This window comes from Bombina bombina, chromosome 2 (assembly GCF_027579735.1).
Source record: "Bombina bombina isolate aBomBom1 chromosome 2, aBomBom1.pri, whole genome shotgun sequence".
Classification (NCBI taxonomy): Eukaryota; Metazoa; Chordata; class Amphibia; order Anura; family Bombinatoridae; genus Bombina; species Bombina bombina.
Genome location: NC_069500.1, coordinates 371,922,472 through 371,936,244, shown reverse-complemented (window position 1 = coordinate 371,936,244; position 13,773 = coordinate 371,922,472). Strand labels below are relative to the sequence as shown.

At 39.9% G+C, this 13,773-nt stretch overlaps 1 protein-coding gene across 3 annotated transcripts in view; it reads left to right on the top strand.

The window, feature by feature from the left end:
* Positions 1 to 13,773, top strand: part of SCARB1 (scavenger receptor class B member 1) — a 629,187-nt gene that overhangs the window by 572,309 nt on the left and 43,105 nt on the right. For all 3 annotated transcript variants that reach the window (XM_053701843.1, XM_053701842.1, XM_053701841.1), the window contains exons 10-11: positions 5,181 to 5,232; positions 5,406 to 5,552. In XM_053701843.1, coding sequence (XP_053557818.1) covers positions 5,181 to 5,232; positions 5,406 to 5,552 — 199 coding nt within the window. The remainder of the gene's footprint in view (positions 1 to 5,180; positions 5,233 to 5,405; positions 5,553 to 13,773) is intronic.

Here is a 13,773-nt window from a genome sequence, read left to right as displayed (position 1 = left end):
GAGAGGTCAAAAGGCCTCAGCAACCTCTTTCTTTTTGGCTTCGGAGTATAATCCGTTTAGCATATGAGACTGCTGGACAGCAGCCCCCTGAAAGAATTACAGCTCATTCTACTAGAGCTGTGGCTTCCACCTGGGCCTTTAAAAATGAGGCCTCTGTTGAACAGATTTGCAAGGCTGCGACTTGGTCTTCGCTTCATACCTTTTCAAAATTTTACAAATTTGATACTTTTGCTTCTTCGGAGGCTGTTTTTGGGAGAAAGGTTCTACAGGCAGTGGTTCCTTCCGTTTAAGTTCCTGCCTTGTCCCTCCCATCATCCGTGTACTTAAGCTTTGGTATTGGTATTCCACAAGTAATGGATGATCCGTGGACTGGATACACTTAACAAGAGAAAACATAATTTATGCTTACCTGATAAATTTATTTCTCTTGTAGTGTATCCAGTCCACGGCCCGCCCTGTCCTTTTAAGGCAGGTCTAAATTTTAATTAAACTTCAGTCACCACTGCACCCTATGGTTTCTCCTTTCTCGGCTTGTTTCGGTCGAATGACTGGATATGGCAGTTAGGGGAGGAGCTATATAGCAGCTCTGCTGTGGGTGATCCTCTTGCAACTTCCTGTTGGGAAGGAGAATATCCCACAAGTAATGGATGATCCGTGGACTGGATACACTACAAGAGAAATATATTTATCAGGTAAGCATAAATTATGTTTTTGTTTTTCTGGCACCATTTATACCCTGATATTTCTCCTACTGCTCCTGGTTCCCTCGGCAGAATGACTGGGGGATGAGGGAAGTAGGGGGAGTATTTAAGCCTTTGGCTGGGGTGTCTTTGCATCCTCCTGGTGGCCAGGTTCTGTATTTCCCACAAGTAAGGAATGAAGCCATGGACTTTCCTCATACAGAAGGATAGGAAATTATCTGGTAAGCATAATTTGTTATTTTCCCTATATGGGATACTTCATTATTTTATTTATTTTCTACTGTTTACTGCTTTGCAATAACCTATATCTCCCTATATGGTATACTAAAGTATTTTACATATTTCTATGGGATACTAAAGTAATTAACATATCTTGTGCTGTTATTTATTGCTGTGTAATGTTATGTAAAATACTGTAGTATCCCAGAGGGAAAAATATCTAACATTGCACAGCAATAAATAACAGCACAAGATATGTTAAATACTGTAGTATCCCAGAGAGGGAAAAATATGTATCTTGTACTGTTTTTTTATTGCCGTGCAATAACATACTTTTCCATCTGGGATACTACAGTATTTTATTTATCTTGTACTGTTGTTTTCCTTGCAATGACCTATATCCCCTCTTTGGGATAGCACAAGATATGGAAAATACTGTAGTGTTATTTATAGATGTGTAATAACATATATTTCTCTCTATGAGATGCTACCATATTTTATCTTTTTGCTATTGCCATTTATTTAGTGCTGTGCAGTAACTATTCCCTCTAAGCGATTATACAGTATTTTATGTATCTTATAATGTTAATTTTTGCTGTGCAGTAACAATTTTTTCACTCTGGGGAATACTACAGTATTTTCAAAATCTTGTACTGTTTTCTTCCCTGGTCAATAACATACTTTTGTTTTAGAGGGACTCTCAGTTTTGTTCCATCTCCTATTCTGTTATTTATTGCTGTGCATTAAAGTTTTTTTTTTTTTTTTTTCTTGTGTGGGATCCTACAGTATTTAATCTATTACATAATGCTGTACTACTAAGATTTTTTGCTTTGCAATAATATGTTTTAGTTGAATGGATGCTACGGTATTTTCCATATTTTATCCCGTTATCTATTGTCAGACATTTTTATGCTGGTGTTTGGATACTACAGTATGTTTTTCTTTCTATATGGTGTTACTTTAGTATTTTATTACTATGCAATACTCTGCTTTATGCACAAGTGGATTGGCATTGAAATATTATATTGATGCCACTAAGGATTTTAGGAAGACTTCTAGGGCGCGATCCGATAAAGATCGTAGTTTGCGGCGCAAGTGAGGGAACCCCCGCCGCCCGCAGTTTCAGCTCGCAACTCGAGCTATCCTATATACGGCGCCGTCAGAGGCTAAAGTGCCATAAGTCTCACAAATCAGCGATGTCCAGAAATCTGCGTAAGTACAAATTTCTGGAGTCGCCAGTGACTTACGGCACTTTAGAAACTGCCGGCGCCTACAAAACCTGACTAAGTTATAAAATCACCCGTACTGTCTAACACGCCTCCCAAACATAGCCCGACACGTCTAACCCTCTATCCGCTATCCCCCCTCACTATCCTAACAATAGATTAAAGTTCAGCCAATCGGATTGAACTTGAATCTGATTGGCTGATTCAATCAGCCAATCAGATTTTTCTACCTTAATTCCGACTGGCTGATAGAATCCTATCAGCCAATCGGAATTCGACGGACGCTATCTTGGATGACGTCATTTAAAGGTACCTCATTCGTCGGGAAGTCGTCGTGCCGGATGGATGCTCCGCGGCGGAGGAGCGAAGAAAGAAGATTGAAGATGCCGTTTTGCTTGAAGACATCGCCGGATGGAAGAAGACATCGCCGGATGGAAGAAGACTTCAATGCCGCTTGATTGGACATCGCCTGGATCGGATGAAGAGTTCGGCCCGGCTGGGTGAAGACAAGGTAGGGAGATCTTCAGGGGGAGTAGTGTTAGGTTTTTTTAAGGGGGGTTTGGGTGGATTAAGAATAGGGGTATGTGGGTGGTGGGTTGTAATGTTGGGGGGTGGTATTGTGTTTTTCTTTTACAGGCAAAAGAGCAGAATTCTTTGGGGCATGCCCCACAAAAGGCCCTTTTAAGGGCTGGTAAGGTAAAAGAGTTTTGAACTTTTTTAATTTAGAATAGGGTATGGAATTTTTTTTTATTTTGGGGGGCTTTATTATTTTATTAGGGGGCTTAGAATAGGTGTAATTAGCTTAAAAATCTTGTAATCTTTTTTTTATTTTTTGTAATTTAGTGTTTGTTTTTGTATTTTAGTTTAGATATTTGTAGTTTATTTAATTTATTGATAGTGTAGGTGTATTTGTAACTTAGGTTAGGATTTATTTTACAGGTAAATTGGTAATTATTTTAACTAGGTAGCTATTAAATAGTTATTAACTATTTAATAGCTATTGTACCTAGTTAAAATAAATACCAAGTTACCTGTAAAATAAATATAAACCCTAAAATAGCTACAATGTAATTATTAATTATATTGTAGCTATCTTAGGGTTTATTTTATAGGTAAGTATTTAGATTTAAATAGGAATATTTTAATTAATAATATTAATATTAATTAGATTTATTTTCATAAGAATTTAGTTAGGGATGTTAGATAGGGTTATTATACTTAATATATATATAATATAATAACGATATTAACTATATTAACCCTAATATTATTAGGGTTAATATAGTTAATATATATAATATATATAATTAGGGTTAATATAGCTGGCGGCGGTGTAGGGGGATTAAATTAGGGGTTAATATTTTTTAAATAGATGGCGGCGGTGTAAGGGGCTCACTTTAAGGGGTAGGTAAGATAGATGGCGGCGGGGTAGGGGCTCACTTTAGGTGGTAGGTAAGATAGATGGCGGCGGGGTAGGAGCTCACTTTAGGGGGTAGGTAAGGTAGATGGCGGCGGTGTAAGGGACTCACATTAGGGGGTATGTAATGTAGCTTGTGACGGTGTAGGGGGATCACATTAGGGGTTATACTTTTATTGTAGGTGTGCGGCGGTTTAGGGGTTAAACACTTTATTAGGGATTGCGGCGGGGGATCGCGGTTGACAGGTAGATAGACATTGCGCATGCGTTAGGTGTTAGGTTTATTTTGCAGGTAGTTTAGGGAGTTACAGGGCTCCAATACTCAGCGTAAGGCTTACTACGGCTGCATTTTGTGTCGAGGTGAAAAGGGAGTAAGATTTCTCCATTTTCGCCACGTAAGTCCTTACGCTGTATATTGGATACCAAACTGCGCTGGTTTGGTATATCTGCCTATGGCCCAAAAAACTACGGGCGACAGCAGAAATATACGAGCGTAACTTCTAGGTTACGCCGTATATAGGATACCAAACCAGCGCAAATTTCAGCGTCGCCGGCTTTTGCGGGCGACGCTGCATATCGGATCGGGCCCCTAGTCTGTTTTGTTCTCTTTTTCTGGTTCTTGGAAACACCAGAAAGCCTCTGCGATTGCTTTAGCCTCCTGGTTGAAGCTTCTGATTCACAAAGCTTATTTGGAGGCAAGTCAGTGTCCTCAACAGCGGATTACAGCTCATTCTACTAGGTCAGTTGCCACTTCTTAGGCTTTTAAGAATGAAGCTTCAGTTGATCAGATTTGCAAAGCAGCTAATTGGCCTTCTTTGCATACTTTCAATAAATTTTACCATTTTGATGTTTTTGCTTCACCTGAAGCAGCCTTTGGTAGAAAGGTGCTTCAGGCAGTTGTCTTTGCTTGAGACTTGTATCGTTTTTTTGGGGGGTCTTTTAAGTGCATTCTTAAAATAAAAATAAAACTTTTGTGGGGTTGTGGATTTATTTTAAAATCCCTTGCTTTTATGTTAGTACTTATGGACTTCCACAGCTTGGTTATTCGTTCCCATGAGTAAAGGATCGTGGACTATCACCACCTGTATGAAAGAAAAAATAATGTATGCTTACCTGGTAAATTCCTTTTTTATGGTGGTGAGAGTCCACAAGCCCCCATCCTTTTTCCTCTGCTATGCATACTACTGGGAGAGAGAGGGATGTGGGGGAGACACTTAAAGCTTTTGTAGTGGGGTTTCTTTGCCTCCCCCTGGTGGCCAGACAGTAAATTCCCACGAGTAAGGATTTTGTGGACTCAAAGAAAGGAATTTATTAGGTAAGCATAAATTGTTTTTTGTAATCATAAAATTGCATTTGCTACTTTGGAAGCAACATTTGGTATGACGTTCTTTGTAAGGATTGTATGCCTCCTTATGTTAAAGATCTTTCTATATGGGGATTATTACCCTACTAGATTTATCAAGATTGAATTGTAGCTGTACAGTTTAGTAGTTAGGATACATTTGTAGTTTTAGGGGCAGTGGTGTATTATAATAATATTAATGTAAAAATATTGTTTTTGGGTTTTTTTCTGGTCCTATGTAACCGTTAACTTTGTTTTTGTTTTTTTTATTTTAGACAAACTGGAGATATAAAGCCTGTTATACTGCCTCTGCTGTGGTTTGCAGAGGTAAGTTTGGGGAAAAAGGTTCTCACTATTTTGTTTTCCAATTTCTCTCTAATAGTAATGTTAGTTTTATTTGTAATACTTTGTATTCTAACATGTCAAAACAAAGGTAGCCTAAAGATTGGTGTTTTAAGGAAGATTGTGTTAACCATATTATTTATTTTTATACTCTACAGAGTGGATTCATTGATGGCCCAGTGTTTGATACCTACTATAATACCTTGATCTTGATGCCCACTGTACTAGGCTACCTGCAATATGTTCTCATAGCAGTTGGTATCTTTTTAATTCTGACTGCATTTATTACACCTTTTGTAAAACAGGTAAGTATTGAAATACTCACTGTCTTTAGGAAGTTTAAAAAAATATTTTAATAAAGGCACATTTCAATTTCAAAATGAAACTATTACTTAGATTTGTGTACAATGAATATTGATGCACAAAAGTATTGTATCCTAGTTGTCTCAAATATCTGGTATCCCTGTGCTATTTTTATTTATTATAAGTTCCAGCACACTGTTGTACCTATTATTATGCACAGCATGGAGTTCTGCATACTCTTGCCATTAGTGTGTATCAACTGAACTAAAATCCAAAATGTATTTAACACTTAATCCCAGTTAATAAGAACATACTTGAAGGGTTAAAATAATTATATGCTTCAAAAGTTGTTTTTTTTACTTAGTGTTTTTTTTTTCTTTGTTTTTTTTTAACGTTTTGCTACAGGGATACTAAAAAGGTCCTTTTCTACACTTGTATGTAACCTGACATCAAGTTAATGATGGCCCTTTGCAGAGTGCTTGGTAATCCTACCCTATGGCATAACCAGCACTATTAAAAGGACAGTTTACCCTCAATTTTTCTCCCCTTTAATTTGTTCACAATGATCCATTTTACCAGCCGGAGTATATAAAATTGTTTACAAATATCTCCTTTACTTTTTTTATATCGGCATTTGAAATAGCTGATTTTGCCTGTGGTATCCCCATCAATACTGAAAGTTTCTATACTTAAAGATGCATGAAACCCACATTTTTTTTTCTTTCAACAACTTTCTCATGTATTTCTATTATTGAATTTGTTTTTTTCTTTGTATGCTTTGTTCAAAATTATACCTAGTTAGGCTCAGAAACTGCTAATTAGTGTCTGGACATATATGCCTCTTTTCATTGGTTTTCAGCTAGCCCTCAATATTGCAATACTTTCCCTTTAATAAAGGATACCAAAAGAATAATGCAGATTAGATAATAGAAGTAAGTTGGAAAGTTGTTTAAAATGTATCTGAATGATTAAAGAAAAATATTGGGTTTCATGTCAAGTATAGGCTATAGAAAAGCTGTGTTCATCTAGGTAGAAGAATAAATTAAAGAATAAATAAGCAATAAAACACAGAATAAATAAGCAATAAAATGTTAATTTTTAATTGTTCTTTATATTTTCTGTCTGTATACCAAAGCCCAATACTTAGAGAAGTGTTTGTTTACAGAAAGTGATAAAATGACATCAGATTTCCCTGCAAGCTCAACCCATTACCATGTGTTGTGGTTTCAAAGTACTAAACCACTCATTTCATATACACAAATAAACATACAGAAGCAAGTTCTTATACATTTTATACTCTGGTATAACAAGTGATTGGAAACACATTAAGGGAAAAATAATTTTACAGAGCGCTGTGCCTTTAAGCACTGACCATGTACAGGTATGGCTTGCAAATGCAGGCACAGAAAGGGGTGAGTTTATTTATAAACTTATAATGGCGAGGGAGTAGTTACAGCTATGTTTTGTATACCTAATGTTGGATAAAATTTGTCTAAGGGGATACTAAACTGTTATAACAACCTGCTGTGCTTTGGTGGTTTATAGGAGGAGACTAACACTCTTGGGTTGGTTAGGTTTGTGGGTTAAGGGCTGTACTAGAAACCTTTCCTCTGGTTCCTTGTACATAGTTTGTTGGTGCTATAACATTTTCTTCACCATAATCCATTTGACAAATGAAACTCTCTTAGCACATACAGCAATGAGCTACTTATTGAGAGGGACTTATAACTTAAAATGTCCTTTGAAAATCTGATTTTCAATGTGTTTTTCACAATTATAATATGGTGAATTAAAGCATTTGAATGAAGACTGGTGATGCAACAATTTCTCAAATACTAAAGATGTTTAAGAGTGACGTAGAATGTTTTTTTCTTTTAAATTAGACTTTCATGATAACATCATTATTGTATCATTTTGTAGGTCTCCATATTTCTCCAACATAGGTGTGTCCGGTCCACGGCGTCATCCTTACTTGTGGGGATATTCTCTTCCCCAACAGGAAATGGCAAAGAGCCCAGCAAAGCTGGTCATATGATCCCTCCTAGGCTCCGCCTACCCCAGTCATTCTCTTTGCCGTTGTACAGGCAACATCTCCACGGAGATGGCTTAGAGTTTTTTAGTGTTTAACTGTAGTTTTTCATTATTCAATCAAGAGTTTGTTATTTTCAAATAGTGCTGGTACGTACTATTTACTCAGAAACAGAAAAGAGATGAAGAATTCTGTTTGTATGAGGAAAATGATTTTAGCAACCGTAACTAAAATCCATGGCTGTTCCACACAGGACTGTTGAGAGCAATTAACTTCAGTTGGGGGAACAGTTTGCAGTCCCTTGCTGCTTGAGGTATGACACATTCTAACAAGACGATGTAATGCTGGAAGCTGTCATTTTCCCTATGGGATCCGGTAAGCCATGTTTATTACGATTGTAAATAAGGGCTTCACAAGGGCTTATTTAAACTGTAGACTTTTTCTGGGCTAAATCGATTGTTTATTAACACATATTTAGCCTTGAGGAATCATTTTATCTGGGTATTTTGATATAATAATATCGGCAGGCACTGTTTTAGACACCTTATTCTTTAGGGGCTTTCCCAAAGCATAGGCAGAGTCTCATTTTCGCGCCGGTGTTGCGCACTTGTTTTTGAGAGGCATGGCATGCAGTCGCATGTGAGAGGAGCTCTGATACTTATAAAAGACTTCTGAAGGCGTCATTTGGTATCGTATTCCCCTTTGGGTTTGGTTGGGTCTCAGCAAAGCAGTTACCAGGGACTGTAAAGGGGTTTAAAGCTTAAAACGGCTCCGGTTCCGTTATTTTAAGGGTTAAAGCTTCCAAAATTGGTGTGCAATATTTTCAAGGCTTTAAGACGCTGTGGTGAAAATTTGGTGAATTTTGAACAATTCCTTCATGTTTTTTCGCAATTGCAGTAATAAAGTGTGTTCAGTTTAAAATTTAAAGTGACAGTAACGGTTTTATTTTAAAACGTTTTTTGTACTTTCTGATCAAGTTTATGCCTGTTTAACATGTCTGAACTACCAGATAGACTGTGTTCTGAATGTGGGGAAGCCAGAATTCCTATTCATTTAAATAAATGTGATTTATGTGATAATGACAATGATGCCCAAGATGATTCCTCAAGTGAGGGGAGTAAGCATGGTACTGCATCATTCCCTCCTTCGTCTACACGAGTCTTGCCCACTCAGGAGGCTCCTAGTACATCTAGCGCGCCAATACTCCTTACTATGCAACAATTAACGGCTGTAATGGATAATTCTGTCAAAAACATTTTAGCCAAAATGAACCCTTGTCAGCGTAAGCGTGGCTGCTCTGTTTTAGTTACTGAAGAGCATGACGACGCTGATATTAATATCTCTGAAGGGCCCCTAACCCAATCTGAGGGGGCCAGGGAGGTTTTGTCTGAGGGAGAAATTACTGATTTAGGGAACATTTCTCAGCAGGCTGAATCTGATGTGATTACATTTAAATTTAAATTGGAACATCTCCGCATTTTGCTTAAGGAGGTATTATCCACTCTGGATGATTGTGAAAATTTAGTCATCCCAGAGAAACTATGTAAAATGGACAAGTTCCTAGAGGTGCCGGGGCTCCCAGAAGCTTTTCCTATACCCAAGCGGGTGGCGGACATTGTTAATAAAGAAGGGGAAAGGCCCGGTATTCCTTTCGTCCCTCCCCCCATATTTAAAAAATTGTTTCCTATGGTCGACCCCAGAAAGGACTTATGGCAGTCAGTCCCCAAGGTCGAGGGAGCGGTTTCTACTTTAAACAAACGCACCACTATTCCCATAGAGGATAGTTGTGCTTTCAAAGATCCTATGGATAAAAAATTAGAAGGTTTGCTTAAAAAGATGTTTGTTCAGCAGGGTTACCTTCTACAACCCATTTCATGCATTGTCCCTGTCACTACTGCCGCATATTTCTGGTTTGATGAACTGCTTAAGGTGCTCGATAGTGACTCTCCTCCTTATGAGGAGATTATGGACAGAATCAATGCTCTCAAATTGGCTAATTCTTTCACTCTAGACGCCTCTTTGCAATTGGCTAAGTTAGCGGCTAAGAACTCTGGGTTTGCTATTGTGGCGCGCAGAGCGCTTTGGTTGAAATCTTGGTCGGCTGATGCGTCTTCCAAGAACAAGCTACTAAACATTCCTTTCAAGGGGAAAACGTTGTTTGGTCCTGACTTGAAGGAGATTATCTCTGATATCACTGGGGGTAAGGGCCACGCCCTTCCTCAGGATCGGCCTTTCAAGGCAAAAAATAGACCTAATTTTCGTCCCTTTCGTAAAAACGGACCAGCCCAAGGTGCTACGTCCTCTAAGCAAGAGGGTAATACTTCTCAGGCCAAGCCAGCTTGGAGACCAATGCAAGGCTGGAACAAGGGAAAGCAGGCCAAGAAACCTGCCACTGCTACCAAGACAGCATGAAATATTGGCCCCCGATCCGGGACCGGATCTGGTGGGGGGCAGACTCTCTCTCTTCGCTCAGGCTTGGGCAAGAGATGTTCTGGATCCTTGGGCGCTAGAAATAGTCTCCCAGGGTTATCTTCTGGAATTCAAGGGACTTCCCCCAAGGGGGAGGTTCCACAGGTCGCAGTTGTCTTCAGACCACATAAAAAGACAGGCGTTCTTACATTGTGTAGAAGACCTGTTAAAAATGGGAGTGATTCATCCTGTTCCATTAAGAGAACAAGGGATGGGGTTCTACTCCAATCTGTTCATAGTTCCCAAAAAAGAGGGAACGTTCAGACCAATCCTAGATCTCAAGATCTTAAACAAATTTCTCAAGGTCCCATCGTTCAAGATGGAAACCATTCGAACTATCCTCCCTTCCATCCAGGAAGGTCAATTCATGACCACGGTGGATTTAAAGGATGCGTATCTACATATTCCTATCCACAAGGAACATCATCGGTTCCTAAGGTTTGCATTCCTGGACAAACATTACCAGTTCGTGGCGCTTCCTTTCGGATTAGCCACTGCTCCAAGGATTTTCACAAAGGTACTAGGGTCCCTTCTAGCGGTGCTAAGACCAAGGGGCATTGCAGTAGTACCTTACCTGGACGACATTCTGATTCAAGCGTCGTCCCTTCCTCAAGCAAAGGCTCACACGGACATTGTCCTGGCCTTTCTCAGATCTCACGGCTGGAAAGTGAACGTGGAAAAGAGTTCTCTATCCCCGTCAACAAGGGTTCCCTTCTTGGGAACAATTATAGACTCCTTAGAAATGAGGATCTTTCTAACAGAGGCCAGCAAAACAAAGCTTCTGGACTCTTGTCGGATACTTCATTCCGTTCCTCTTCCTTCCATAGCTCAGTGCATGGAAGTGATCGGGTTGATGGTGGCGGCGATGGACATAGTTCCTTTTGCGCGCATTCATCTAAGACCATTACAACTGTGCATGCTCAGTCAGTGGAATGGGGACTATACAGACTTGTGTCCGAAGATACAAGTAAATCAGAGAACCAGAGACTCACTCCGTTGGTGGCTGTCCCTGGACAATCTGTCTCAAGGGATGATGTTCCACAGACCAGAGTGGGTCATTGTCACGACCGACGCCAGTCTGATAGGCTGGGGCGCGGTCTGGGGATCCCTGAAAGCTCAGGGTCTTTGGTCTCGGGAAGAATCTCTTCTACCGATAAATATTCTGGAACTGAGAGCGATATTCAATGCTCTCCAGGCCTGGCCCCAGCTTGCGAGGACCAGGTTCATACGGTTTCAATCAGACAACATGACGACTGTTGCGTACATCAACCATCAGGGGGGAACAAGGAGTTCCCTAGCGATGGAAGAAGTAACCAAAATTATTCTTTGGGCGGAGTCTCACTCCTGCCACCTGTCTGCTATCCACATCCCAGGAGTGGAAAATTGGGAAGCGGATTTTCTGAGTCGGCAGACATTGCATCCGGGGGAGTGGGAACTCCATCCGGAAATCTTTGCCCAAGTCACTCACCTGTGGGGCATTCCAGACATGGATCTGATGGCCTCTCGTCAGAACTTCAAAGTTCCTTGCTACGGGGCCAGATCCAGGGATCCCAAGGCGGCTCTAGTGGATGCACTAGTAGCACCTTGGACCTTCAAACTAGCTTATGTGTTCCCGCCATTTCCTCTCATCCCCAGGCTGATAGCCAGGATCAAGCAGGAGAGGGCGTCGGTGATCTTGATAGCTCCTGCGTGGCCACGCAGGACTTGGTATGCAGATCTGGTGAATATGTCATCGGCTCCACCTTGGAAGCTACCTTTGAGACGAGACCTTCTTGTTCAGGGTCCGTTCGAACATCCGAATCTGGTTTCACTCCAGCTGACTGCTTGGAGATTGAACGCTTGATTTTATCGAAGCGAGGATTCTCAGATTCTGTTATCGATACTCTTGTTCAGGCCAGAAAGCCTGTGACTAGAAAGATTTACCACAAAATTTGGAAAAAATATATCTGTTGGTGTGAATCTAAAGGATTCCCTTGGGACAAGGTTAAGATTCCTAGGATTCTATCCCTCCTTCAAGAAGGATTGGAAAAAGGATTATCTGCAAGTTCCCTGAAGGGACAGATTTCTGCCTTGTCGGTATTACTTCACAAAAAGCTGGCAGCTGTGCCAGATGTTCAAGCCTTTGTTCAGGCTCTGGTTAGAATCAAGCCTGTTTACAAACCTTTGACTCCTCCTTGGAGTCTCAATTTAGTTCTTTCAGTTCTTCAGGGGGTTCCGTTTGAACCCTTACATTCCGTTGATATTAAGTTATTATCTTGGAAAGTTTTGTTTTTGGTTGCAATTTCTTCTGCTAGAAGAGTTTCAGAATTATCTGCTCTGCAGTGTTCTCCTCCTTATCTGGTGTTCCATGCAGATAAGGTGGTTTTACGTACTAAACCTGGTTTTCTTCCAAAAGTTGTTTCTAACAAAAACATTAACCAGGAGATAGTCGTACCTTCTTTGTGTCCGAAACCAGTTTCGAAGAAGGAACGTTTGTTGCACAATTTGGATGTTGTTCGCGCTCTAAAATTCTATTTAGATGCTACAAAGGATTTTAGACAAACATCTTCCTTGTTTGTTGTTTATTCTGGTAAAAGGAGAGGTCAAAAAGCAACTTCTACCTCTCTCTCTTTTTGGATTAAAAGCATCATCAGATTGGCTTATGTGACTGCCGGACGGCAGCCTCCTGAAAGAATCACAGCTCATTCCACTAGGGCTGTGGCTTCCACATGGGCCTTCAAGAACGAGGCTTCTGTTGATCAGATATGTAGGGCAGCGACTTGGTCTTCACTGCACACTTTTACCAAATTTTACAAGTTTGATACTTTTGCTTCTTCTGAGGCTATTTTTGGGAGAAAGGTTTTGCAAGCCGTGGTGCCTTCCATTTAGGTGACCTGATTTGCTCCCTCCCTTCATCCGTGTCCTAAAGCTTTGGTATTGGTTCCCACAAGTAAGGATGACGCCGTGGACCGGACACACCTATGTTGGAGAAAACAGAATTTATGTTTACCTGATAAATTTCTTTCTCCAACGGTGTGTCCGGTCCACGGCCCGCCCTGGTTTTTTTAATCAGGTCTGATATTTTATTTTCTTTAACTACAGTCACCACGGTACCATATGGTTTCTCCTATGCAAATATTCCTCCTTAACGTCGGTCGAATGACTGGGGTAGGCGGAGCCTAGGAGGGATCATATGACCAGCTTTGCTGGGCTCTTTGCCATTTCCTGTTGGGGAAGAGAATATCCCCACAAGTAAGGATGACGCCGTGGACCGGACACACCGTTGGAGAAAGAAATTTATCAGGTAAACATAAATTCTGTTTTTTCTTTTTTGTTATCTTCTGTATGCATGGTGGTTTTGGTGTCGTTTCTGCCAATTAGCACTGCTTTTAATGTTTAACACACGGCCATCAGCACTAAATTTACTTTTCTTACTAACACCTACCACTTAACCTAATTGTACTTGTTTAATAATAACCTCACTCCAGGTAACAAATAAGGTATTTTAAATATTAATAGAATTTAATTTTAGTTAAAATTATGACAAAATATCTGGTATAAAAAATACATTACAATTATTTCTTTAATTAAATGTAGTAATACAACTGTGAATTTGATTTTAATATTCCAGTGTTGGAAGTTGGTAATACTGAAATTCCGTTTGATTTGCCCATTTTATATAATCTAGATTAGTTCAAAAGTAAAAAGTGCAGTGTCTGTGCTATTATATTAGGGGCTTCACACAT